Source organism: Vanellus vanellus (assembly GCF_965231255.1).
Source record: "Vanellus vanellus genome assembly, chromosome: 1".
NCBI classification, from domain to species: domain Eukaryota; kingdom Metazoa; phylum Chordata; class Aves; order Charadriiformes; family Charadriidae; genus Vanellus; species Vanellus vanellus.
Window position 1 is genome coordinate 91119872 of NC_138905.1, and position 27543 is coordinate 91147414.

Below are 27543 nucleotides of genomic sequence, written 5' to 3' on the forward strand. Positions count from 1 at the left end.
TGGGGGCATCCTCTTATAATCCATCTTTATTTGTAAAAATCCACATATAAAATCTTCGGTTTCCTTTTACAATAACAAAAAGGCACATAAAACTACTCAAACTCTCATCCCCATGGACTGATGGTCGGACACTCCCCCACCCCAACCTCCCCCTTGCTTTCTCCTCCAGTCCATGTTTCTTCACGTTTCCTTCAGTTTCAGCTCACTCCTGCCCAGGCACAGTTCTGCACTTGCAAAGATGAAGTACGCACACAGGGGAGATGGTGGAGAGGTGGCGTGGGCTGTGCGTGGAATGTTGTACAGGCGCTTTTTAGTAGTAGGTCTCTTTTTCCACCCAACCTAAAGGAAAGGAGGGAGAAAGAGTTAGTCTAAAGGCAGACCAAGTATAAGGTTCAGAGCGCTCCTTCTAGGCTCTCAAAACTTGCACTGTAGCACGTGAGCTAGTAAGTGACCCAACACAATGGAAAAATCTTGCCAAATTGTTAATGTGCTTCAGCTTTCAGGCCCTGTTCCAGCTTTCTAGAACTACCCAAGCTTTAATCAGTTTTTTCCATCTACTCCAGTGCATTGGTACTTTCATATACTGAGGGAGAATGTAGGGAGAGGGACAGAGAAAGGCCTTAATTTGGACTAACAGCACCATTAATGTTGAGGAAGGGAAAACACAGCAAAATACACCCCGCCTGCATAGTGCTTGGCACTGGGTGTCCCTGAACATTGTCAAAGCTTCTACAGAGCCTGGCAGCATGAAGAAGTGGGGAAAAAACTACACAGATTAGCAGCATATTCTTACCACCAGGGTTGCGTCTGATAATGAGCTTTCTGACTTCATCATACAGGAATATCAGGAGGGAGTATGGGAAAGCGCAGAACCACCAGGTTGGCCTGTTTGGGAGAGGAGACAGTGAGAACACAGGCAGCAGCAATGCTCTCTGCCTAGCAGAGCTCTGACTTGATGGCACAGAAGAGTGCAGGAAGGCTGGTGTGTCCCAGCTTGCCAGTGCGCCAGTTCCCACAAGGCTGTGGTTCAGCTGAGAATCCTCCAAGTCAAGAATTACCACCAATTTTTCTGCTGCAATAGGTTAATCCACTTTTGGATATTAATTCCAACACAAGGTGTGTCACAGCACCTTTGTTCATCTCTGTACCAGTACCTCCCCACCTATTAATCTAGCAATATTTCCTCCAAGTACACATAACCTTTGTGCCCATAGCCTTGCTCACTTGAACTGTATTGGTTTCCCTTATGATTTACACATGCTAACATCTAGCTGTGGTAGGCACTGGGCAGATGCTAGCTTTCTTGTTAGGAAATGCTCACACTTCGGCACCAAACTCCAGAGTATACTTCTGAATGGAACACAAGATGTACCAGGATTTTTTTTTTGCCATGAAAAATTCCATAGCACTTAAGCTAGAGGACTGTTCAAAGTCTGAGACTAAACTCTGCCACAAAGTGTTGCAATCCTGTTGGGCAATGCTTAAGATGTTGGCACTCTCCCAACTGTTAGGAAAGTTCTCATGCACCAACTGGTGACCTGCACCTACGTAGCATCTTCCAAAATAGTAAAGTCTTTTGAAAGGTAGAAAAAGGCATAAGATGTCCTCACCAGTGCTTTAGTAAAGAGGAGACACCTGGCCTGTTTTAGAGTAATTCAACTGGTTTTCTTTGGAGATGCAGTCCCCCATCTATAAAAATATTCCATGCAAGTAAATACAAGAGTGGCTGCACTACAGCACACTGATACAACGGAAGTTGTGCTGCTAATTTTTAGTGGGGCACTGAACTGCAGGCTCCCTGTGAGCATTCCCACAAGCAGTAAAGCAAAGCAAACCCCCAGTATGCCACACTACAGCAAAGGATCACTTGCCCCCTCTAGCCTGATCTCTAAGTTAAGACTAAGTTTCATGCTCCACAAGCCCACAACTACTTTTACCCATCTTCCCACCCAAGCACTACTGCTCTGTGGTACAACCTGCTGCACAAAAAGCATGATGCAACTTACTTAAGAGGGTACATCCTTAGAGCAACATCCATCCCAGGGCAGTAAGAGAGGAAGGCAGCCAAAGCAGTCTCCTCAAAGAGACCAAATATTAAGATCTTGTTCCTAGTAGAAACAGGAAAGCAGTCAGGGACAAAGTGCTTTCACAGACAACATCCTAAAAACCACCTAGTTGCCACATGGTAGTGAATGGAAACATACATTCTGGTCTATCCCAGAAGTCCATCAGGTGAGGATTATTGGGCCATCCAAACTGATGGCACAGTTGTGAACTGGATTATCTGTCTTGAGACATAAAAGACCCTCGTGACAACTAAGTCAACCAGCAATTGCTTTCATCAAAAATTCAGAATGAGGCTGGGTTTCATGCCACCAGATCTTCTGAGATATCAACTGCTCTGCTGCTGCACAAGGCCATGTGCTGGAGTATGTCACTGTCCTTTGAGGTGGGCTGGCTCCCGCAGATAATGCCAGCAGAAGTCATCATTTCACTTTGTCTCAGCCTGAAAACCATAGCAGGTACTACAAGAGAACACCCAGTCCCTCTTTTACCCACTACCAAGGCACTAGACTGTTCAAGACTTATGCCAAGATGCCCAGACACTGCTGGGACAAAGAACTAGAATGCCATGTGCTGGATAATACATGGAGTCCAATTCTAAACACTCCATGGACAGCCTGACTTACTTCATTCCCTGCTGGAAGACAGAGTTTCTTCGGGTCTTACAAATGATCAAGTCTGCCCACTGCACAACCACAATGCTGACAAAGAAGGCTGTATGGCAAGTGAACTCCACTATTTTCCTCTGTTCGTAGGTCTAGGAAACAGACAAAGCAGAGAGCATTCATTCAGACATGCTGCCTTTGCTCTCTGGTGCTCACATCAAGTTCAGCAGGCATTAGGATTCTGGCTGGCAGCATCTACGCTGCACTTCAAAACTTACCCATTGCTGCCCATAGCTGTCTTCCACATCATTAACCCATCGGTCATCCCACTGAACTCTGATCCCTAGCAAGCCAGAAGGCCAGAACCCATTCTCTGCCATGATTACAAAATAGGTGAAGAAACCTCCAAGGGCCTGGATCATACCTAAACAGGTAAGAAAGGACGACAAAACTGATGAAGCTACTGTGCAGTGCAATTATAATTGAAAGCAGTCTGCAGGAGACCATAACCACCTAAAAAAAATACTACTTGTAGGGCTCAAGTCTCCCAAGTTCACACTAACATCAAACTCAGCTGCAACGTTTTTGCTGAGCAGCTTCCACTCCCAACTTTGTACAGTTACTTCTGTTCTGCCCTGTGCTGTGATGGCATGGCATCAAGGACACAAGATAAAACTCCCTTTGTATTCTCATTAAGCCTTATCGACCCCCAACCCTTGCAAAATACAGTCAAGAAGGTTCCCAAGGTCTGCTGCAATTAAGCATGAGCTCCCATCCTGTGAACTGGGAACATCTCTGTAGCCGCCTTTAATCAAGGCTCCTAATACTGTGTGCTTAGGGATACGCTGGAGAGAATCCTTTACTTCTAATTAAACTAACAATGGGATCTATGTTCTTGCTGAACGAGTCTGAACCAGAGGAGAGCTGGTTGTCAGCCAGTTCCTTTACAACGCTATGCAATTAAACAAAATTACTGTGAAAGCGATTCAATGGATCAAACTGCACAAGCCACTGCTATGTGCCATGGGGGCAGAATCACGGCAAATTCTTAACAGCCTGAAGTTCTCGTTTAGACACCCCAAACCTCAACCCTACCAACATAAGCAGAACAGTCATTGACTCAGGATGGTGTATAACTCCCGCTACCACCAAGTTCAAATCAGTGCCAGAGAAAACAGACCAGCTTACCAATCTGCCCATAGGCCATGCTGATCAACCGTTCATTCACCAGCTTGTCTGTTTTGGGATTTCTGGGCTGCCTCTTCATGATGTCACTCTCTGCTTGCTCATATGCCAGGGAGATAGCAGGGACCTTTGGAGGTTGCAGAACTGCTGTTAGAACCATTTCAGTTTCCCACTGTATATAGCCTTCCCTGCCCCATGTTTTCAACCTGAGGAACAGCACTGCCCAAAAGCCCTAGCTGTAGTATCTGGGAACAACCTTATCCCCACCCCCAGTTTGTCCTTGCATGGAACTGAAGGATCCGCAGACTCAGAGAAACACATAACAGGGAGTGTGGATTAAGGAATTATCAAAACAGCCACTTATTTTAAATCAGAATACTAGTGAAAACTGTATTTAAGCATTTTCCTTCCACCTGTCCTTTCTTTAGGGTACCTAAGAACACCCATATTTCTTCTTGAGACAAAAACAAGATATTCACCATGTCAGTGCCCAAGTCAATGCAGAGGATAGTGACTGTTCCCAGTGGAAGGGGTATGTTTGCAACGATGAAGATCAGGAACGGTGTGATTTCAGGAATGTTACTGGTCAAGGTGTAAGCAATAGACTTCTTTAGGTTATCAAAGATCAGACGCCCTGGGGCAAGGAAGAAAGAACAACAGAACTCTCACTTATCAGCAGAAGGCAGCCAAGTAGCTCATAGGCAGCTTCAGTGGTAACTCCAAAAGGCAAAATGCTAGTGCAACAAATTGAAGAGTTCTCTTGCATGTAAAAGTGAGACTGTGTGCTCCATGCATGGCATCACCTATACAAAGTAGTATTTTTGGTCCCATTAATCAGGGTTCACTGCATACAGCAGTAGGATACTAAGCTCTGGTTTCTGAGGACCGAGAGCCCCTGGAGCACCTCCTGTTCTGCTTCTGTTTGAGAGCTATTGCTCTATCAGGGAGGAAACTGTGTCAGACTCAGCTGGCAAAGATGATGCAGGGTCAGTGTTAGGCAAAAGGACAAAGTAGCTTTTGTTACTCAGCTGCTTCCTACCCATCCCAAGGGCCATGCTGGTCCCATGGAAAGAGATAAGACTTTGAATGGAGGAGGAAAGTGCCACTGTCCTTGAAAACACTTTTCAAGGAGACAAGCTCAAATAAAGGTCAGCCCTCCAGATGCCTCTATTTCAGATGGAATCAGTAAGTAAAATCACTGAAGCATGCTCTTTGCCACCACTGCACATAAGTTATAAACTCACCTTCTTCAACCCCAGTGACAATAGAGGCAAAGTTATCATCCAGCAGAATCATGTCAGCTGCCTGCTTGGAGACATCTGAGCCAGCAATACCCATAGCAACACCAATGTCAGCCTTCTTCAAAGCTGGCGAATCATTCACACCATCACCTGTGACTGCTACAATAGCACCCTAGTCACAAAGAGAGGGATAGAAAGACTGAAATCATCATGTAAGATGCTATGGGCAGAAAAGCTTTCTCCCATCTTTCATGACAAAGCATAGAAAGCTATTTCCCTTTGCTGTAAAGAGACCCGAGTTTGTCCTTGTCCTCTCCTCACCCCTTTCCTCGTTCTGATCAGGCTTATCAGAGAACCATGCTGCTCTCTCCAAAAGAGGTGTTGGACAATATATAAACACGTTGAATCCTCCTCTCCCAAGCACCTCCAGAGCATTTAGGAATTAAGTGTGTTAATAACCATCCTAGGATCAGAAGAAAGCCTCAGTACAAACCAAAGATGTTTTTCTGCAAGACTCTTATATTTATGTATTGTAGAGCAGCCTGACATCAGCAGCTGAAGGCTGCTGACAGGCTGAGATCTAGTCTGGCCCTTTACCTGAGGGCACTGAGAAGACTAAGCCCTGCCACTTCAGAAGGCAGCAGTGATTGGTAGTTTATATAATATGTCTGGGGACTTCTCCAACATGAAATCCTTTGACTCGCTCTCTTTACCTGTCGCTGACAGCCTTCCACAATTATAAGCTTCTGCTGAGGAGATGTCCTGGCAAAGACAATTTCTGTATGATGCATCAGGATGTCATCCAGCTGCTCACTAGTCATGTCCTTCAAATCTGAGCCATGAACTACACAAGCTTTGGCATCCCTGCAACCAAGAGACAATATAATGTTTTACTTCACAAGTTAAACTAAGTTTCTCATTAGTTGTATTTGCCCCATAAAGCTATGGCTCTTCAGTGCTCTAGGGAAAGACCAACTCCTGCTGTGACTAAATACTAATCCAGGCAGCCTTCACACAGAACATCACAAAAGATGCTGTAGTCTTCTGCAGGCAATCCTTTTTGCAACAGACTGATGATTTCCACGTGGCTCTTCAGAGAGCTCACGCTATGTTGGTTCAGACTCTTACACTCTTCAGCAACAAAAGCATGCAATGTTATATTTAGAGTGGTTTGGTACCCTGCATGCTACAGCAAAATACCACCTCTCTAACCCAGCATACCATCCCTTATAGGTCTAGGAGACTATCCACGCAGCTCATTACATCACCCAGTTTAGACAGGGAAATTCCTTCCCCACCCTTAAAGCCAGCTGCTGACCTGCTCAGTCACACAGCCCAGTTATCCCCAGTCTGCATTGCTAGGTTGTGAAATTACCCTCAAAGAAAAAAAAAAAGACAAGAAGAATTCAGCCACAATACTTGTCTTCACCAAGCAATTCATTCCACAGGGTGTCTCTATTCGCAGTTCATAAGCTACATGGCTACCCTCCAGCCCAAACACAGGCTGGGTCAAGCTAAGCAATGCAGACAGCCCAGCCGTTCTGCAAACAGCCCATGTACGCCAAAGCACATTTTCTGAGGATGCCTCAGTTCTGCACTAGGCTATAAAGGCAAACATTAACCTCTAAGAGGAAGGAATTCTATTTTCCCATTTATTCTGCTTGTAGCCACCGAGTACTGTCAATGGCTTTACCCAACCCAAGTCCTGCTCCCTTTGCCCATCCACAAGCAGACCCAGAAAATAATTTGAGAGCAAGAGGGGCAGAACAGGGCTTTGAGTAATCAAGTTTATAGGTGGCATTTCAGCTCTTTTCTCTTAACAGTATAAAACAGTTAAACAGAGCTTACTTTTGGTAGCCCATTCAGTCTGGATTGTGACTAACAAAGCGTTTTCTTTTTACCAGAGTTTTCCCATGAGCCTGTAAGTTATCTTATTAAATAAGCTTGACTAAGTATGTTTGGGGGCAAAACTATACCTGCCTCTATTTAAAGGTCTGGAATCACAGGAGTAGATGGTTTCAGGCTCTCCAGCAGTATTGCTCAAAACAGCTACCTCCTTTCCCCATGCCACTTTAGATACTTTTTCCTGCCCCCTACATTGGCCAGTATACGGTGCTTGTGCAGTGACATGAAACAGGTGGGGCAAATGCTCAGCTCGGGGGGAAAAAGTTGCCCCCCAAAAGACTCCACCCAGCCAGCTGTTTCTTTCCCCCCAACCTGGGGACAGACCATCAGAACAGGCAGCTATGGGGCAGAGAAAGGACAGAAGAAACTGCCTGAGTTTTCTGTATAGAGCTTACTCCTAACTCGTTCCCACACACAAGAGACATGCACATTCAAGTAAGCCTTATGCATTCCTCCATAACTCATGATACACACTGAGGAGCCACAGCAAGCTGAGTTAATCAGATGCCAAGCTTTTCGTGTATAGAGAGAGATGCTGAGAGATTATCCAAGGTAAGGAGAGAGGCAAATGCTTAATTATTTGCACAGTTTCAGGCTTCCCCACCAGTCAGTACCTAGGGTTGACCTGGCTGACAGGAATGTTGAGTCGAGCAGCAATATCTTCTACTGTTTCATTGCCCTCAGAGATGATGCCGACACCCTTGGCAATAGCTTTAGCTGTGATCGGATGGTCTCCAGTAACCATGATAACCTGAAACACAAACAGACTACCGTAAGAGCCTTGCCTGTACTGCAGAGCAACACTGCCCAAGAGGCAGGGTCCCGTGAGACGGAAAAGGCCACGTGGCTTTTGTTCTGCTAGCAAGCCCTGGCACACAGCAAGCCTGAGGTAACAGATTACTGCCTGTACCAGTATGCAAGGGATTGAGGTGGATGGAAGACAAAGAAAATTGTTAATCCTGATTCAACAGATCCAGTTCTGTTTCCAGTCTGTGCTTCACTCTTTCATCTCTGTCAGTACTGTGGGACATGCAGAACACACCTCAGCCAAATCACATGCTCAGTGACACCACACCATCAGTGCCTGCCAGCACCCTAGCAGTTTGGAATAACTCATTTTTCAGTCCATTAACACAGAAACAGTTGTATTTAACTCAGAAATGAAGCCTGAAGTAGTACTAGTTAAATCCTGATCAATACTTCACTCACATTACCGCAAACGCAGAGTAAGGGAAGCCCTTTATAGCCAGAGGTACAGAGCAAAGGCATTTTGAACCCAGGAATAAACTACCTTGATCCCAGCGCTTCTACATTTGCCAACAGCATCTGGCACAGCAGCACGAGGAGGGTCAATCATAGACATCAGTCCTACAAAGCAGAGTTTGTCTACAGGGAAGTTCACATCGTCTGTATCAAACTGGAAGCCTTCAGGGAACTGATCATCAGGCAGAGCCAAGTGACAGAATCCTGTAACACATCAAAACCATGTTTACTCTGTTCCTACATATCACAAGGCAGAGACAGCGAACGCTTATTGCTTCTGCAAACAGCTACGCAAGAATAACAGTGCAGCATCAGAAGTTTGGCCAGTGCTATTGAGGCAGGAGTCACGCTCATATTCTGATAACTAATAGTGTTGCTAGGTGCCCAGACACAGCTTGGTTCACATGCAGTGGAGCAAGTCTAATACCATGTGGTCCCATGGAGACTGAAGGTCCCAAATGCTTTGCTTTGTTTTGATTTAGGCAACCCAACTACTGGGCAAGACAAGACCCTTGCAGGTTGCTTTTTAGATTAAAGGCTAAAGGCAGGACTGTTCCTACATGAATTGCTGAAGTGACCTTGACTCAACACTATGGTTATACTGCAGGAATAGAGTACAACCCTCCACTTAATCCATGGGGACTCCGCATGAGTGACAAACCTTTTCCAATATATTAAGGCTGCTTTTCCTTACCTAACACTCTCTCCCCAAGGCCTCCCAACTCAAGGTAGGCATTCTGAAAAGCATCTTTCATTTCCTCATCCAGTGGTTGCTCTTTGCCATGAATAAGAATGGTGCTGCAGCGATCCAAGATCCTCTCTGGAGCTCCCTTCATCACCAGCAAGTAACGGGATTCTGATGTATTTGCATTTTTGTGGATAGACAGCTAGGGTGGAAGACATGAAACTGTTTTCAGACATGTACTGTGAAGGTCATGAGTAATCACCAGTCAAGTGTTTTGTGACTACAATAGCTCACGACAGTTTGTGATATTCTGCTCTAGTTTTCATTTACCTGCACTTTAAAGATATTCACAAACTAAGGAATCACTACGTATTCCTTAACATTAATATATAACCAAAGACATTGCAATGGCCTTTTTTGTATCCAAATTCTACCTGCTCAGGTCATTTCCCAGCAGCTCATTTCTATTCCCAAATTTTAGTTCTTCCATTCTCCATGCACTACTGCTGCACAGGCAGGAAGCATGTCTGGTCTTTCTCGCCAGCTGACACCTTAGTGTCAAGGCAACTCCAGCAGCTTTTACACAGAGTAACTAAGTATGGTCTGTTAATTTAAATTTACAGTCTTGAGCCGTCTACAAGAAAGTAATGGTTAGACAAGATTTTGGTACCAAAACAAGTCGCACACTGTGTGCAAATTTACATAAGCTCTTCACACAGCAGCTCTCCCTCAAGAGGGCATGTGCTTACCTGGTACTTGTTAGTAGAGTTAAATGGTATTTCCACCACTTTGGGATATCTTTCTCTCATCTCCTTGACAGAACCACAGCACAATTCAATGCATTTCAGAAGTGCAGACTCAGAGGCGTCTCCCGCCACTGCTCTCTGAGGAAAGAGACAACTATTAAAGCATACATCCGAGTAGACTCACCACAGAAAATCAGACATTTAAAAAAAAAAAAAAAAAGCATATTTATCTCAGTGCAGTCTCAGCTTCTACATAACATGACATAAGAGCAAAGAATAAATAATTCTATTATCTAGTACTGACAAATACTGCATTTCAGAATGTCAGGTCTCCTAGCCTGAGAGTGCTGCGGTCTTCTGGTGCCAAAGTCAAAAAGCCCTTTTAAAGGGCAGAGAAAGTCAGAGAAAGAGAGGCTGGAGCGTAAATTTTGAGAAGAACTGCTTTAAGTTGCTTGCCATGAAGAACAGTAAACGTGAGATGAAGACTGATGACACACACACAGAGACACTTGTACGTGCTCTCCCACCCCAACTTAAGATCAGCTTATCAAGCCTCTGGCAGAGAAGATTTAATCTGTCTGTGCCTCCTCCCCTGTAAGGTTAGCACTGGTAGATTGTAGATGGGGGTTCTCAGCCCTGGAGATCTTTGTGTGCTCAATGTCCTGCTTGAGATTCCTTTGCTGCAATTTAAACCAATTATTTCTTGCCCTTCTGGTCTCTGTCCATGAGGATTTTTTTTTATTTTTATACTGCTTTTTGGTATCTAAAGATCTTTTAAAACTCCTCCCTCCCAAGTCTTCCTTAAATGGAAAGAACTCCAGCTCTTCATCTTGGTTCTAAAAGCATGACCTGAAGTTACAGTCAGAGAAGTGCTAGGGAAAAATACTTTGTTCTATCATTGCTATTACCGCAGCACCAGAACACCCTTGGGAAGAAGTTTACTAAGCAACATGACTAATATTTGACAGATTATAAGCACTGTACAGTTAATTTCAGCCCTGATTGGGTCACAGTTCAGAAGCAGGAATCTGAATTGATGTTATGCCAGCACTCGCACCAGCCCCGAACCAGAAAAAGCTTAAAAAGCAAAGACTTGCCAGTGAGAGCAGACTGGCTAAAGGCAGTCTCCCACAACTGCTACTCCCCCAGCTCTAGTGTCTACTTCTCCCAGCTCCCAGAACCAGGTGTTTGTAGCTTTTAAGCATACAAATGCCGGAGACAGTGATTCTTGGAACAGTCAGACATTGGGAAATCCCTAGGAAAGCTTTCTGATCTTTCCAAGCCCTGTCTGAAGTATCTGATTTTCCAAACAGACTGTAAATGCTAGTGGATGGCAGGGAATCTGCAGTGGGAAATGTGTCTTCCCAGTCCCATCTCCTCTGCCTGTAGCACATCTCCTGTAAGAGTGCTAGACTGCAGAGAAGATTGAGTGGCAGATACCTCTACTTTGCAGTTACAGGATGTAATCTCACTACCATTATGGGAAGGCAGCAGTGAGGAACAGGAAAAACACTTCTTTTAGGAACTCACCTTAAGAATTGGTACATTGTCCTGGTTGGCCTGAAACACAGCACGGTTGCAGAGACCTGCAACTCTGGACAAAGCAGTCCAAGTAGCTGAGCTCTTGTCAAAGGAAGCACCTGAAAGCAGAGGAAGAATGTCAAAGTCTCCCCTCCCCCGGCAAAAAGTCACATAAGTCCAAAATCCCACAGGCTTAACAGCAAGAAGCCTTTACCTCAGAAATAGAAAACACTTAGAGCCTGTTAGCACACTACATCTTTCCTCCTCCCTTCCCAGATACTTGATGAGCAGCTGATTATTTTAAGACCAGAGGGTGAAATAGTGCAAGAAAACACCTCTGCTTTCAAGATTCCAATAACAGCTGCATCCAGCAGCAAGGCTGACAAAGCCAAGGAATTCCAGACAGATAACATTCCTTCAGAGGGGCTCGAGTAGGGATGTTGGGTTCCACCTCCAGGTTGTCTTACTTTATCCATCACCCAGGAACTGGATGAAATAGCTCCCAAAGGAACAATACTTATATAAAGACAGGTACTGCTACTTCCATGCTACTTCCATGCTAGCTCTTAAGCTGGCTTCAAGGTAGATCAACTGAATAGACAGTTAACTGATAAGCTAACGTACTTTCCATGAAGTGAAATCGTCTAGGTTTATTTCTACTGCAGCCAAGCCAACCATTGCCAGGTCAAAATAATTGCTTCCAAGTAACGCTTTATTTATAGCTTGTTACTTTGCACTAGTGTTAGAGACCAAGAACAGTAAAGCAGCTTTTTGAAGTGGTTCAGACAAGCACAATGTTTTGGAGTGGTTGGGGATGTGGTACCCTGCTCCCCTGGAAAAAGTTTATGCTAATAATATGTTGCAAGAACAGCATTTCACAAGGTAGATGACAGCTAGGAAACTCCCAAATTTGATAGTACTAAACGTTTCTGGAGAGATAAGCACCGCTCTCAACTGCGCAGCACTCAGATTTCAGATTCTTATCAATATCTAGAAGAAACTTCCTGCTGAAGTGTCTTACAGTCACTTCATTCGCTGCTACCGCTCTGCAAACACAACCAGGACGTTCTGGGAAAACCCCTGTTTAAGGGCAGCCATTAGTTCAACATGAGAAATTTCCGTCTCTGTCCACTCTCAAGTAATTTATTATCAGAGTTAACACCTCCGCTGTCCACGCTTTCAGCGGACTTAAGATGGGGCAATTTCATCAGGTACATTTTGGCAAAAGTAATCAGGTACTCTGAAGTACAGAACAGCAAATACTTCTACATACAGGATGGACATAAGGGACTGAACATTCAAGAGACTCAAATGCCAATGGAGTAATTCTGAGCAAAAGCAGCCTATATGGAATTTACTGATTAATCAGACCTGTGGTACAGTGCAAAGCTTTCTACGCATCACCCAAAGTCTTTTAATGCTCACTGTAGATCATATGCTAGAAGTCCTTGAACTGTGGGCTACACTTGGACTGGAGAGCTAAAAACATGGGTTCCTAGAAGTACAGGAAGCCTCAGAAAAAGCCATTTTTTAAGGAGATGCCTCAAGCACAAAAAGATGGTCTTACCACTCTGGTTCTCTGTAGTATCAGCCTCATGAATCTGATTGTCAAACCACATGTGTGCAACTGTCATGCGATTCTGTGTCAGAGTGCCTGTTTTGTCAGAACAGATAGTGGATGTGGATCCCAGGGTTTCCACAGCTTCCAGGTTCTTCACCAAGCAGTTCTTACGAGCCATACGCTTGGCTGTTAGTGTCAGACATACCTGGAGACAAGCAAGATGATGACAGGTTAGATGCACTTGTGCACTGATACACTGCTACACGATTCACTGTGGGCATGGAACGACAAACAGCTTACATGCCTTGCAGTGATTCCCTAACTCCATGCTCATCCTGACAGTGCAAAATAAACCACTACATTTAAGGCCAGCTGCTAGATTTAAATGACACATTTTCTTCATCACAAAACCTCCAGAAAAGGACTCTAAAGGCTTCAGTCTCCTGTTTCTCAGTGCATTAGGAAGGAAATACCATGCCTCAAACTAACATTTTAGTTAAAGTTGCAGTTCCCCAATCATAGGGACTCTCAAAATAGGTGGAGGCAGGCCACATGTGAGAAGGCCTCAAATAGCTCTGGTGATAGGGCAGCAACTTACTGGTGTAGGAAGTGAGCAGCCCTGGCTACCCTTTCTCGCCAGAGGCTCTTATCTGGTTCCAGCTCCCAACTGTTAATTTGCCAGCTCAGTTGCTGCTCTGCTTCTTAAGGCTGCATGGACACCTCTAGCCCTGTCCACCACCACCACCTACACAGCTGAGCACACCTAGATACTCCCACTGTTTCTTTGGGAAACCAAACTTACAAGAATCTCTTCCAGGTCCCAGATCCAAAGCTGGGACAAGAGTGAAGCTTGCTGGATGCTCTGCCAGCCCTTCAGGGCCGGAAGGGTTGCTGAGCACGTGGGTGTAGAAACCCTGAACAGTTTTAACAGGAAGGCCCCTTTCTTGCCACAGAAAAAGGCAAGACTAGTCCAGAACTCCTAGTCTTGCACACTTCAATTCTAAATTGCCAAGCCTCTGAGCAGGTCTAGCTTAGGAACCCATCTTCAATAGAAAAATAAGTGCAGAACTTGACATTGATTTGGGCAACTAGTCTGACTACACTGAATTTATAAAATCTAGCCCTACACACTCACCACACAGAATAGCTTCCATTACTTTAATGTTTACCTCTGCATGCTGAGCATGAAGCACTCCACGTCCTTAAGAACCATATACACAACTCATTCCATTTTTTTTCCAACTTCACTCACCGTGACCGTTGCAAGCAGCCCCTCGGGGACATTGGCAACAATGATCCCAATGAGGAAGATTACAGCCTCCAGCCACGTGTACTCAAGGATGAGTGAAAGGATGAAGAAGGTGACACCCAGGAACACAGCCACTCCAGTGATGAGGTGGATAAAGTGCTCAATCTCCGTGGCAATTGGAGTTTTTCCCCCTTCCAGTCCAGAAGCCAGACTCGCAATACGGCCCATCACAGTGCGATCCCCAGTGCTAATGACAATGCCGCGGGCAGTGCCTAGAAGAGAGACAGGTTTTAGAAAACAAGAACACTTCTCAAAACACACTAAACAGTTTGCTGACCCTGTCCTAGAGTTCAGCAAGCTTTCCCCAAGATAATGCAGGTAGGCATTCCAATAGCAGTCTCCCATCCACTGCAACTTTTTTTTTTCTCCTCTCTTTAGCAGCATGAGAAATAAATGGAGATATGTGCTGCACAGGATTCCTGTGTGACTGGCCAAGCTGTATTACCCTCTCCTTTCTACCCCAGGGAATCAAGTGCCAATTGCATAGGGAACTAGAGGAAGCCACCTTCAAGAAGTAAACAGTGTCCTCTTCCCTCCTTTAAGGGGAGGCCCATTTTCTCTCCCCAAGGCTCTTGAGAAAAATCAAGAATATCCCTCAGTATTGCATGGCTGGGTTTTTTTTGAGGGGGAAGAAAGAACAGGGGCCAGTTTGCTGCTCAGAGTCTGTCAGCAGAGGACACAATAGGAGTCAGGCAGAATTCTCCACCATCACTGAACAGTTACAAACCTGTGGGTATGGAAGATGCTCTGGGCTTCAGCACAAAGAGTAACTACCACCATACTCTGAGTTGCAACACAAAATTCTGCCAGAGATGTTTGAAATTCCTGCTTTCTGCAGCAGCTGTATTTCTTGCAGTTCTGCCTAAGCATCTTGGTTCACGTTATGTTATCTGCACTTTAACACTGCTGTACAGAGTGCATCCTCAGCAAGTTTGCTGATGACACAAAACTGGGAGGCACAGCTGATACACCAGAAGGCTGTGCTGCCATCCAGCAAAACCTGGACATACTAAGAGCATCAGGGAGAGAGGAACATAATGAAGTTCAACAAGGGCAAGTGTAGGCCCTGCACCTGGGGAGAAATAAACCCATGCACCAGTAGAGGTTAGAGGTTGACCTGCTGGAAAGCAGATCTGCAGAGAGGGACCTGGGAGTCCTGGTGGACAAGCAGCTGACCGTGAGCTGGCTATGTGCCCTTGTGGCCAAGAAGGCAAATGGTATCCTGGGGTGCATTAAAAAGAGCATGGCCAGCAGGTCAAGGGAGGTCATCCTCCCTCTCTACTCAGTCCTGGTGAGGCCACATCTGGAGTACTGTGTCCAGTTCTGGTCTCTCCAGTTCAAGATAGACAAGGAACTACTGGAGAGAGTCCAGTGGAGGGCTATGAAGATGATCCAAGGGACTGGAGCACCTCTCTTATGAGGAAAGGCTGAGACCTGGGTCTGTTTAGCCTGCAGAAGACTAAGAGGGTATCTCATCAATGCTTATAAATCTCTAAAGGGCAGGTGTCAAGAGAATGAGGCCAGACTCTTTTCAGTGGTGCCCAGCAACAGGAGAAGGGGCAACGGGCACAAACTGGAATACAGGAAATTCCATCTCTACATAAGGAAAAACTGCTTTATTTTGAGGGTGACAGAGCACTGCAACAGGCTGCTCAGGGAGGTTGTGGAGTCACCTTCTCTGGGGGTATTCAAAACTTGCTTTGATATGTTCCTGTCCAACCCGCTCTAGGTGAACTTGCTTTGGCAGAGAGGGTTGGACTAGATGATCTCTGATCATCTCAGATGATCTTCCAACCCCTACCATTCTGTAATAAGGCAGTCATGCTCAAAGACACACCACATAACTGCTCCTCTCGTAGGAGTAGGAAAGAAAAAAAAAAACCCACTTAGTGCTATGGAGTCTTCTTTACCCATTGTACAGTATTGCAGTTGGAAGGGGCAAAGCCTTTGCTGGGAACTTTCAGCCTGCTCTTGCATGGCAGAAGTAGGCTACCAACTAATATACTGAACTCACATAGCGTTTGTGTTGCTTACCTACGCAGTTCAGGACCTAGCATTGTTAATGCTTTAGGGAAGTAGGAAAGTCACATACCTTCCACACAGTTGGTGGAAAAGAAGGCAATGTTCCTGGTCTCCAGAGGGTTCTCATTGGAGAAGTCTGGAGACCTGGTCTGAGGTTCCGATTCACCAGTAAGTGAGGAGTTATCCACCTACATGAAAGAGAGTACTTTGTCATAGACAAACAGGCAGATGACTTCAGCAATGAAAGCAGACAAAACACTAGGCACTCCCCACCCTTCACTTTCACCACCACCCATTCACAGCATAGAAGACATTCTTTGAAACCAGATTAATTAATTATCCTTCATAATGAAGTTTTCAGACAGCCTGTCACTACTGTACCTTGCAACCATGTGCAGATATGATCCGAAGGTCAGCTGGAATTCTGTCTCCTCCTTTAACCTCCACTAGATCTCCAACTACAACACCTTCAGCATTTATACTCATCTTCTCACCATTTCTGACTACAAGAGCTTGCTGAAAAACAGTAAAGAAACAACCTGTGTCAAAAGCAACTTTTAGTGTGGTTAAGAGATCTGAGTATCTTGAAATGGTTGTGCTACAGTTCTACATTTCTACTTGTACCAAGATGTTTATCCCCGATACATATGTTATTTAAGAAAAATAGCCATTTTTGTTTTCTTGATATTAAAGTACCTTGTTGCCAAGGTGACAGTAAGATGGTTAGGTATAATACAGACCCTAATCGTGAAGAAATACGAGTTTCAGTGCTTATCACACCAGTTACTGAACTCCCTAGACTATCAAGAAAGTGTCCCGTGAAATGTTAATAAACTGGTGGAACTCACAGGGTGCCAGGAACTGCCCTGGACTATTAGCATAGTTACTTGAAGCATAAAGAGGAAGGAGTCTCATAGATCCCTCAATATTAAGAGCTAGTAACCCACACTAACAACTTGGCACAATAGACATCTTATCTGCTAAAGGCCAATACATACTATCAATAGCCAAGACATTTGCAGTTGAAGCCTGTGTTTAAAACAGTTAATAACCTTGAGCAAGCTACAGCTTGGCAGATCTCAAGGAAATGAAGTATTCCATACCTGAGGCACCATGTTCTTGAAGGACTCCATGATCTTAGAACTTTTTGCTTCTTGGTAATAAGAGAAACAGCCAGTAATGATAACCACAGCTGCCAACACAACACCCAGGTACAGCTACAAGGAGCAGAGAAAGTGAGTCAGAGGATGATCTGCCTGGAAGTTTTCCAGTTTGTCCAGATAAATTGCTTGGTATTTAAGTGCCCCATTAACAAAGCACAGAAGTACCTGCAGACTCTGTACATTTTGTACCCAAAGGCCATCCACACATTAGTGTTGTTAATACAACATGAGGAAGTCAGCTGTTCATTTCATTACATGGAAGCACTCCAAGATGTGTTAAGCTCACCCACTGAATTTCCCGTGCTTATGGGAAAAGCTTCTGGGCTGTATGCTTAGAGGAAGTTAATTTGCTTTGAGCCAAACGGGCTGCTCAGCCTGCCTTTGAGGTAAAACAGACATTTTTACTTACATTATCATTGTTGGGCTCCTCCCCCATGACACTTTGTATGCCGTAAGCCAGAAAACATAGAATAGCACCAATCCACAACAGGAGCGAGAATCCTCCAAAGAGCTGCCGACAGAACTTGACCCATTCAGGAGTGGTGGGTGGGGGTGTGAGGGTATTTGGGCCATCACGAGCCAAAATCTCAGCTGCACGTGCAGAAGTCAGACCCTAGAAGAGAGGTTCCTTTCATAGGCATTGTGGCAAGACTGACTCGGGAAGGTGGCTCTGAATTTGTTCATCTTATGCTCAAAAAGGTGGGCAGAGTCCCACCACAGGAATAAGGAGATGCCAACAGGTAATGGAGATCTCCACACCTGCAACAGAAGTGCAGGATGTGAAAGCTGAATGCCAAAACAGGGGCTACAGGACACTGGATGCTACTTCAGGAGCCTGCAGGCCACGGGGCTACAAACACTGAAGAAGGGCACAAGAAGGCTACAGCAGCAGACTTTGAGCTCTGAGGAACAGCCCAGTGAAATCCATCAGTGCAATCTATCAAATTATGGAACAAGTGAAAGCTGGGGGCCATAAAGATGATGACACTTTGGACTGGCCTTCCAGGAAGTTCAGCTTTCAGAAGCCAAGGTCTTTGACAGAAATACGCAAATCTCTGTGCTGTTACAGAGTAAGAGCAGACTTGTTGCTATATGCAATCATGCAAAAAACGCATTAAGCAAACAAGATCAAAGGTGCAAAACTACTGCAGTGGTTCTGCACTGGACTTTGAGGCTAGCTAGGACATTTGCAGACCTTTTACTATAAAAGGGTAAAATTTTACCTGCTACTAGCTATCATTAAGTCCTAGGCATGCGCTATCTCACTAGACTACATCTGCAATATAACAAACATTTGCCTTTACTAAAAGCTCCTCAGGAAAAAAAAAAATAAATCCAAGAATCAACTTGACCTTGGAACAATTCAGAGGCAGATAACAGTGACTTTGTTAGAAACTAAGTCACTGAAGTATTGCAGCCAGGCTGTACAGTGGGAGGACGAAGAGAAGTATTTGTGAGCTCAACAACTCTCCCAAAGCCTGGGAAAGTTAACTGGAAGAGGGGAGATTAAACAAAAAAAAAAAAAAAGGAAAAAAAAAACCCAGACCACCCAGATATCCCTTTGTGAAGGCTGTTTCTTTTCAGACCATAGCAAGGAGGGAGGGAAAACAAAGTCTACCTACCCGACTTAAGTCTGTTCCATATTTACGATGCAGTTCATCAAGGCTCAGCTTATGGTCATCCTGAAAGACAAAAAAAAATGTTAGGGGGTCAAGAGATCACAGTCCCTGCAGGCTGATCAGCAAGAGCTCAGCAACTCCACCTCCCACCCCAGGTTTTCTAACTGTAAATGTTCGGTAAGACAGCAAGACTCTAGCTCATCTTATCTGTCAAGAGAATCTCGATCTCATTCCTAAACTCTAAGTGGTCTCCTCTTTAGCATTCTTAAGTGGTGGTTTTTTTTTTCAGGTGGGGGGTGGCAAAGGAGGAGGGGGAAGGAAAGGAGTTGGGAAGAAAGGTAGGAACGTACAGAAGATTAACCCTCTAATTTCACACATTTCTAAGCAATGCTGCTAGCTTAAGCAGTGTTTCTTCCCCCAGTGAGGGGAGGGAGCAGATATTTTAATACAGCACTGCTACTGAACACAAAATCTCATCTTGGAGCAAGCTTTAGTATCCCCTCTCCCTAACAGAGGGGGCCAAAACCATGAGAGCTCAGACTCAAATCCACAGCACAGAAATAAAACCTGTATCAATATCAAGGAGAGCAGATCTAAGCTAGATAGTGTGCTTAGACAGATGTACAGCATCATACAGCATTCACAGATGGGGATGGGAGACACTCCCCACAGCCTCAAACATGATTAGAAGAATAATACTACTGAGGTCAGTCTGAGCAGAGGCCAGTAGTAAATGGAGCTGCACAGATTCAACTGGAATGAAAACAGCAGTCTCACTCACATAACAGCACAATAAAGCCTGCAATGCTGCTATCCAGACAGCGCTTGCCCTGGTGAGGAAATGCAGCTACACTGTGCTATGGGTAATGCAGGCAAGCAGAGACTTGGTTTCTGTGTCAAGTGTCTTTTGAGAAGTGATATTTTCAGGGCTACTGTGTGATCACCTTGATGCTGAAACACTTGCAGCATGTCTGGCTTGGAAACAGAGGGGACCAGAAGGGAGATCAGCACCTTCAGTCACACCATACTGTCAGCACACCAGCTCTTTCAATCATATGAAGCACAGGGCTTCCAGGGCAGTGAATATTCATAAAGCTGCTTTTCTCATGCCCTACACTCTTACCATTGAGACTTCCTTTTTAAGCTCGTCCATGTCCCTCTCCTTCTTGCCCTTTTTCTTCTTTGCGCCATGCTCTGATGTAGCAGTAGGCTCATACTTGTCTCTTCCAGCCTGCAAAAGACAACACAGTACTGTAAGAAACCCCTTACGGTCAACATTTACAGCAGTAGACACGAACTATGCACATGAGGCTGCCAGGCAGACAAAATGATTACAGTTTATTAAAGCTATATTACTTCAATAAATAAATAAAAAAAAGAGCTAGTGAGTAGACAAGTCCGCTAAACAGCATCCCTGATACACAGATTACAGCCAGACATCATGCAAGTCTAGCTAGGAGGAAAGCAAGCTACATTCTGTTCAGTCAGTCTCAATGTGTGAGCCCTAGCTCAAGCTGGAAAGTGATGAAGAGCACAAGTAACCAATTCCTGAGTGCATACGTATTCTCCCTCCAAGGCACTAACTCCTCCTCCCCCCTCTCAGTCTTCCACGTCCTCTGGCAAGAAGCAGCCTATCAACTGAAGATAAATAAGGTGGTATCTCTAACTGGTTGAAGCTGGGGGATAAGCTCCAACACTTTCATTCTCAGTTTGGCACTCTAGCTGGCTGGTTATGCAACAGAAATCTGCTTTCAATTTACAGCAGTTTGACCAGCAAGAATGGTATACAAAGCAGTAGTACACTTTCGCAGATTCAATCTGTGCTCAGTCCTGCTTACACTTCACAGAGCAGATGATTTGCTTAAAGCCTCTTTATTCAGATGGATTTTCATTCACTTTCATTATGGTTAATTCTACGTGAAATCATGCCGAGATTTAGATCTTGTCATGATGGGGTAAACAACCATCTAAGGACAAAGAAATGATATAGCACGCAAACAACACTTGAAAGACCAAGAAGAAACTACAAAAGAGTTACAGGCAGAAATAATCATGTACTGCAAGAAGTTTGGACACCCTGTAAGGTACCAAAACCAGGCACAAGTACAGCCTCACAGTGCAGTTCCTCCATTAAATACTCCATACATTTCCAGACTTGCACAAGCCTCCAATGGCAACTTTTCCCTCCCTTCCCTTCCGCGTGGGACCTATTACAACCCTGCCAAGTTTTATGCAATGACATTTTCACCCAATAAGATCCCTGAGAAGTATTTTGAGATGAAACAGCAGCTAGTGGCACCAGAGTCAAACCGTTAACAAGATTAAGAAAAGGTTTCAAAGGCATCGCCTTGCTTGATCTTTGCATAAGCACCTCAAATCACAAACTGGATTCCTGAGAGCAATCTGGACACAAACTATTGTTAGGAACAAAGAACTGTCTTGTTGAGCAGCAAGCACAGGAAATTTTTATTATTTACTCCAAGAGAAGTAAAAACCAAAACCAAAAGTGAAACTACACAGAAAAAAAAGGAAAAAAATCATGACTTTTAGAAAGAACCTGTAAGTCACATCTAGACAAGGATTTTTGTTGTCCTGAGGAAGCTCTGTACACACCACTCTGCAGCCATAGTCATACATTTCACATGCACAGAAGCCCCCTCTTGCCCTGTTCAGTAAAGGCAGACTTTGCATCCCCCATATCCTTGTATGCAGCTACAGAGCTATGCAATGGAAACAGTTTTTAGTAAGTGGCGCAGAGCTGAGCTGTTTGCCTCCTCTCCCTGGACACCAAACTACAGACTGTCAGCATTCCTGACATTCTCTTCCCTACACCTAGACTCCCATTTCATTTCTTAAAAAAGCAAAAGCCACAGAACTTAAACAAGAACGGTCCTAGCATTCCAGCATGACAAGAATTTGCTACAGGGCAATTCACAAAAAGTCACCGTGAAGTAAGTGTCTCTCTCCTTCAGTCTCTAAAGGAAACAACTTTGATTTCTGCTAGAGCTCTAGCAGACAAGTCCAAACACGGTCCTGCACAAAACACATGCTTCCTGACCGCTGCTTGAGATGAGAAATTATTTCTAACGAAAGTGAAGGGGTTGGTGCCTTGACTAGCAGTTCACCACCTTCAGTTTCACCCCTTCTCCCCTAGGGCCCCCTGAAAAGCTTGGCAAGTTCTTGCGGGTGATCTAAAAACCTCCTGGTTCTTTGAAAATTCTGTGAGAAGTACAGCTACTCAGCTTACTGGAGGCAGTGGTGAACAGCCCAAGAACATAAGAGCGTTTCGCTCTTTCAGCTGCAGAGACAACCTACAAGTGGAGAAACATGAAAAGGCTCACTGCCCTTGTTCAAGCAGGATTTGCTTTAAAAAAAAAAAAAAACAGAAAACAAAAACAACAACAAAAAAAAAAAAACACCAACAAAACAACCTGAACAAAACCTCCAGCGATCAGCTGAAGCCAGGACAAAAAGCAAATAGAGTTACTCATTACTTTAAGCACCCAAGTATTTGGGTCTTAATGGAGTCCATCTTGGTGAGAAGCTGAGTTCCTCACCTCAAAAAAAAAAAAAAAAAAAGCACTATACCTTCCCTTCTGTTGCTTTACTATTGCATCCCACCCTTACAGAAAAGGTGGGTCAGTAGCATTGGTTTTGGCTCTTGCTATAGGTTGACTGCATGCACAGTGAACTTCCTGCTCCATCATTCAAATCTGAACTTGACACTGAGATCAAAGTCCTGCCCTTGATCTGTGCCTTCAAGGGCTTTGCCTCTCTTCTGCCAAGATGAGCCCAATCTGTTCAACAAAAGCTTGTGCTGGCTGGGCTGCCAGGGGACAAGGGGTTCATCCCACCCCTCAGCACTGTTGGGAGTTCCCTGCTCTCCCCCCTCCTTTTCCTGCCGTACAATGAGAAGGCAGCCTACGGTACTCCAGATCCACATCTTATCGAGAATTAATCACATGGCCTCAACACAATAGAAGGTCTGTCTCATCAGAAATGTCACCCCTGTTACTTGACTTTGCCTAGGAATTCTGACTCATCAAAACTGCCACAGAAAAAACAACACAGCCTTTTTTTTTCCCCCCATGCAAGATTTCTTTTTTTTCTCCCTATTGGCTTAAGCACAACATTTGTACACACCAGTGTAAGAAGTTTTATACAGCCCCCAGAAAAGCCTATTGTCTTTCAGATACCGCTTATGCTTTTCCGGCCTGGACTAATTGAGCCATTCATGGCTGATGTTCTCAACACAAGCCATGATTGACCAGGAAACAGGAGGGGTGCAAATCAGCAGACAAGCTCAGAAGTACCCTATTCTAACATCACCTAATCCAACAAGAAATGTCAAGTAAGAGCCAAAATAAATTACGCAGTCTCTGGAGGCCTGGTCTGTTCTAGTACTTATGTCATTATAATCAACTGTGCAGAGAAAACAGAAAAGTTACTGTCCTGCTGCCTCATGAGACAGTCTTCAGTAAATACATTAACCAGATGAGTCATGATAAGGACTATGCCTATTGGACTGGAAACACTGCTCCATGACCCTACGTAATCTCAGCAAGGGATGCAAATGCCTTCCCTGGATCCTTCTTACTCCTTCCCAAGAGCTCTGTTCAATCTCCTATCTTTAATCCAAAGTCTAATCAACTGCATCAATTGAACAGACTCAGCATCTAGGACAGTACAAAGCAGTTTATATTCAACAGCTAGTAATTGCTCATTGTGAGCAGACTGCTACTTCCCAAATTATGGAAGGACAAGCTCTCCCGCCACAACAAGGGACCTAAACTTTGCAAGGACTTTCATCTTCAGGGTCAAAACTGGGCCACCCACACACCTTAAGTCTTCTCTGGACATTAGGACAAACACCTCTACTCCTCATGGAGCTGCTGCAGAGGTGGCTTTCCAAACACCACTGCTGCACAGCCCTTCCTGTTTTTTCAGTGCTATGCCAACTACATACAGAGGGTCATCTTCCACACTTCTTTGCCTGGAATATTAGTACACCTTTACCATCAACCCAGAAATCTGTAGTAGTTGTCAAACACACGAAGATCACTGGACTGGACACAGTTCTCCCTTAGAGGAGCTGGTAACTTCAGCTACCCCTTGAAAAGGCCTAGGCAAAGCGAGACCTTCCGCAATTTTCAGCGGGTCAGGATCCCCCTGAGCTGTGGGATCGCAACCCACAGGTACAGACCACTTGCCAGAGACCCTTCACCCTGGGTTTTCTTTGGCAAAAGGAGTATCCTCTAGCCACAGTAATAAAAAGTGGGACTGAAAGAGATGGGGGAGGGAGAAGAGTAAGATATTAAAGATTTCTTAATTGCACCAGATAAGGATTGCTTTGATTTGCATAATTTTCTCCTTGATTGTTCCATTATGCAACAAGCCTTCCTCATTTCTGACGGGAAACAAACACTTAACTGGAGTTCAGGCATTAGCCCTGACCTCCAGAAGCAACTCAAAGTACACACTAACAACTGTGCACTACACCGGTGCAGACAGGGAGACACAGTGAAACACACTGCTGCCTGCAGACAGCTTCCAGGCAGCTCTGAACAGAAATGAAATCCTGTCTGCTTTCTTCCACTACACACACCCCCTTGGATAATCTGCTTTTTGGGCTGAACAACTTACTCAGGCAGCTCATGACCCTCCCCTCATCCTGTTACCATTTAAAGTAAAACAGACACTCTGCTCAGCTTCTCCTTACAGCTGCAGAGACAAGAAACTTGTTCTCTCACACTTATGCTCCTACTTTCTTTTCCATCCCATGCTCTCATGGGAAAGAGGTTTCCTTTTGGGGCACCCTAACTCCAGGCAGTCATATGCTGCACAGTGTTGCAACCACATAATGCCTTTTTCACAGCCTTGCTCCCTCACATCCCCATTTTTTCAGGGGGTCCCCAATTACCCGCATGGGTTCTCACCATTAAATAAACAAATCTTGTGACTTGCTACTAGAAAGCCTGAGGCAGCTGTACACTGTTGAATTATCCCTTGTGTTGGCGCTTCAGTTTCAAGCCAATTGCTTTATTATCCATGCAACCTATGAAATCCGAAATGGAAGCGAGACAACTAAAGCCTTCTATATTAGAAAGCGTTTACACCTCCCGTTAGCCCAGCCAAGGCAGCCTAATCACTCAAAGCCTTCTGCACCACAGTCATACATACAACTCTAAGGCTTCTTTGATGATTTAACGCATCCAGAAGACAGCAACACCACCAAATCCCCCCTCAATGTTTTATCTCTTAGATGACCTCTTATTGTCCACCGGACTGCAAAACATTGCACTGGGCTGCCACACATCAAAAGGACTTCACTGAGGGGAAAAAAAAAAACCACACCACAAGGAAAACAACACAAAAAATCCACCCCACGCACCCCTCAACCCCCTTTTCTAAGTAACTGTCTGTTCAGCCATGTTCTTGCAGCTCCTCTACTACTCATGCAGTTATGTCAACATTGCCACCGTTGTACCGCACGGGTGAGGACAACGCAAAGTCAAGTCAATGTTTGAACAGCGCTGGGGAAGCACAGAACACCTGTAGGCAGGGACAACACTGCCACCTCTGCGCCTCAAGGACCCATGCCGTCACGCTCTCCTCAAGAAGAGGAGAGATTTGGGAATTTTCCAGGAATAAGCCTAAAAGAAGAGTAAATAAAAGCCTACACGCTTCCAACTATACAAGATAAACACAGGGAAGTATTTGAAGGGGGTAAAAAAAAAAAAAAACAAACAAAAAACAAAACAAAACCAAACCCAAACAACAAAACCCAGAAACTGGTCTTTACTTTTTTTAACATAAAATAAAATCACAGCAGCCCAAGAGGTTGTGTTTCTGCTCCACACATGGGCGTTTGACCGCAACACTCAACTCCAAGAAGTCTTCACCCCTGTTTTCAAGAGCCTTCACGGACACTTTTCTTCAGTTAAAAGATATGATCTGAACTAAGGACTTCTCCTTGTGGGCTCTACAGCAGAAACAACGCTGGTACACGGCAAAACCGCCGCAAGGGCCTCCTGGCAGGCTTTTATCGCCCAAATTAAGAGGACAGACACCATAGAGTCGGGGGTGACCCACCCCCCCCCTTTCCACCACCAACTCCCACCGCGCCCTCCCTCCTACCAACAGGCAAATTCGCCCTAATAAGCCTTAATAATCCTAACAACCCCCATCCCTCCCCCCCCGGGCCCTCGTGTCTCAAGAAGTCTAAAGTACTCGTACGAGGCAGGGGAGCAGCCACGCTCCGCAGCTCCGCTCCAAAAGGGCATCAGATAACGCCAGCCCCGGGGGCTGCGGGCCCCACACGCCCGGAGGCGGGAGGGAGGCCCCTCTTCGGGGCGGAGGGGAGGGGGGGAAGGAAGCCTCAGCCTCAAGGGGGGAAGGTTTTGGGCCACCCCCGCCCGGGCTCACTAGCACTGGGCGTCCCCGCTCCGCGGCCATGTCTGCGGCCGGCCACGCGTGGAGAAGCGGCCGGTGCCTCGCTCCGCCGTGGCCCGGTCTGCCGCCGTCCCGTGTGGGACGTGTGCGTCCGCCCCCCCACTTCGCCCCAGCCCGTTACTTCCTCTCCCGGCGGCGGAGGCCGGGGCACGTTGCTCGGGGGCAGGCGGCACCGGCGCCGCCCTCCAACGACCGTTACCGCCCGCCCCGGCCCCGCCGCCCTCACACACACACACACACACACACACACACACACACACACACGACGTGGCCGCTCCAGCCCGGCACAGACAAAGCGCCCGCCCGCCCCAGCCGCAGGGGGAAAAAGGGGGGCGGCGGACCGGGCACCGTCCGGCTCCTTGAATTTCCCACTCCCGGCCGCACGCCCACGCCCCGGCCATGCGCTCCGCCCCGGCGCTCACCCCCTTGCCCATGGTGCCGGGCGGCTGCGGTGCGGGTCAGGCGGCCGCGGGTGAGGAGCGGGGCTCAGCGGCGCCACGTGTCCCGGACGGCGGCAGGTGCGGAACAATAGCAGCGCCCCGACCGCCGCTCGCCGCCGCCTTCTTCTTCTTCCTCCCCCTCTTCTTCCTCCTCCTCCTCCTTCCTCCGCGGCTCCTCTCCTTCGCCTCGCTTCCCCCCTCCTCCTCTTCCTCCTCCTCCTTCTCAGGCCCCCGTCCGGCTCGCTCCTCTCTGTCGCCGCAGCCGCCTGCAGCTCCGAGAGCCGCCGGCTTCCCGCCGCATAAAGAGCCCTCGCCGCTCCGCCCCGCCCCGGCCCGGCCCAGCCCGGCCCGCCGCCCCGCCCCTCCCCTCCCAGGCGGCGGGCAGGCGGGGACGGGACGGGACGGGACCTGGGGCGGGCAAGGCGAGGGGGGGGAGGCGGCTGTGGGCGGTAGCGGTGCCCGGCGGGCCCGGCCGCCGGTGCACCGTGGGGCTCACCTCGGCTGCCCCAGGCATGCCGCTCCTCGCTTGGGTGGGGGGAGGCGGGTCGGGCTGCGGGGGCTCCTTCGGCGACGGGGAGAGCTCCGCCCGCCCTCCCCAGGGGTGAGGCCGCCGGGGGGCGCCGCGCCTGGCCGGGCCCCAGAGCCGCCGCCATGCTGTGCCGGGCCGCGCCTCCCCTCCCGCTGCCTCCCCCGAGCGAGGGGCGGGGGGCGTCAGCCCTGCCGTCGTGGCCGCCTGAAGAGCCGCGGGGCCCCGTGGGTTCC

General features: G+C 46.4%; 1 protein-coding gene across 2 annotated transcripts; it reads right to left on the minus strand.

Moving 5' to 3' along the window:
• ATP1A1 (ATPase Na+/K+ transporting subunit alpha 1) lies at window positions 1-27034 on the minus strand. Of its 2 annotated transcripts, XM_082498796.1 has the most exons (24): window positions 26764-27034; window positions 20013-20120; window positions 18893-18952; window positions 17680-17883; window positions 17211-17324; window positions 16489-16623; window positions 16252-16295; window positions 16178-16212; window positions 14029-14297; window positions 12783-12981; window positions 11225-11334; window positions 9698-9832; window positions 8958-9150; window positions 8292-8467; window positions 7615-7751; window positions 5809-5959; window positions 5099-5267; window positions 4334-4488; window positions 3858-3981; window positions 2948-3093; window positions 2691-2821; window positions 2007-2108; window positions 794-885; window positions 1-339 (listed from the first exon to the last, which is right to left on the minus strand). In XM_082498796.1, the coding sequence occupies exons 1-24, from the start codon at window positions 26773-26775 to the stop codon at window positions 311-313; spliced, it is 3030 nt and encodes a 1009-aa protein (XP_082354922.1). In that variant the 5' UTR covers window positions 26776-27034; the 3' UTR covers window positions 1-310. The 2 variants fall into 2 exon arrangements, with proteins under 2 accessions (XP_082354922.1, XP_082354921.1); XM_082498795.1 differs by having other exon boundaries at window positions 16178-16295.
• Between the last annotated feature and the right edge of the window lie 509 nt (window positions 27035-27543).

Bases quoted from the DNA above. Each gene is read 5' to 3' on its own strand.
- ATP1A1 (XM_082498795.1), bottom strand. The intron at 5,268-5,808 runs GTAAAGAGAGCG...CTTTGTGACTAG, and splicing joins TGGAAGGCTGTCAGCGACAG to GGTGCTATTGTAGCAGTCAC. The intron at 3,982-4,333 runs GTGAATATCTTG...CAACCTCCAAAG, and splicing joins TTGACTTGGGCACTGACATG to GTCCCTGCTATCTCCCTGGC.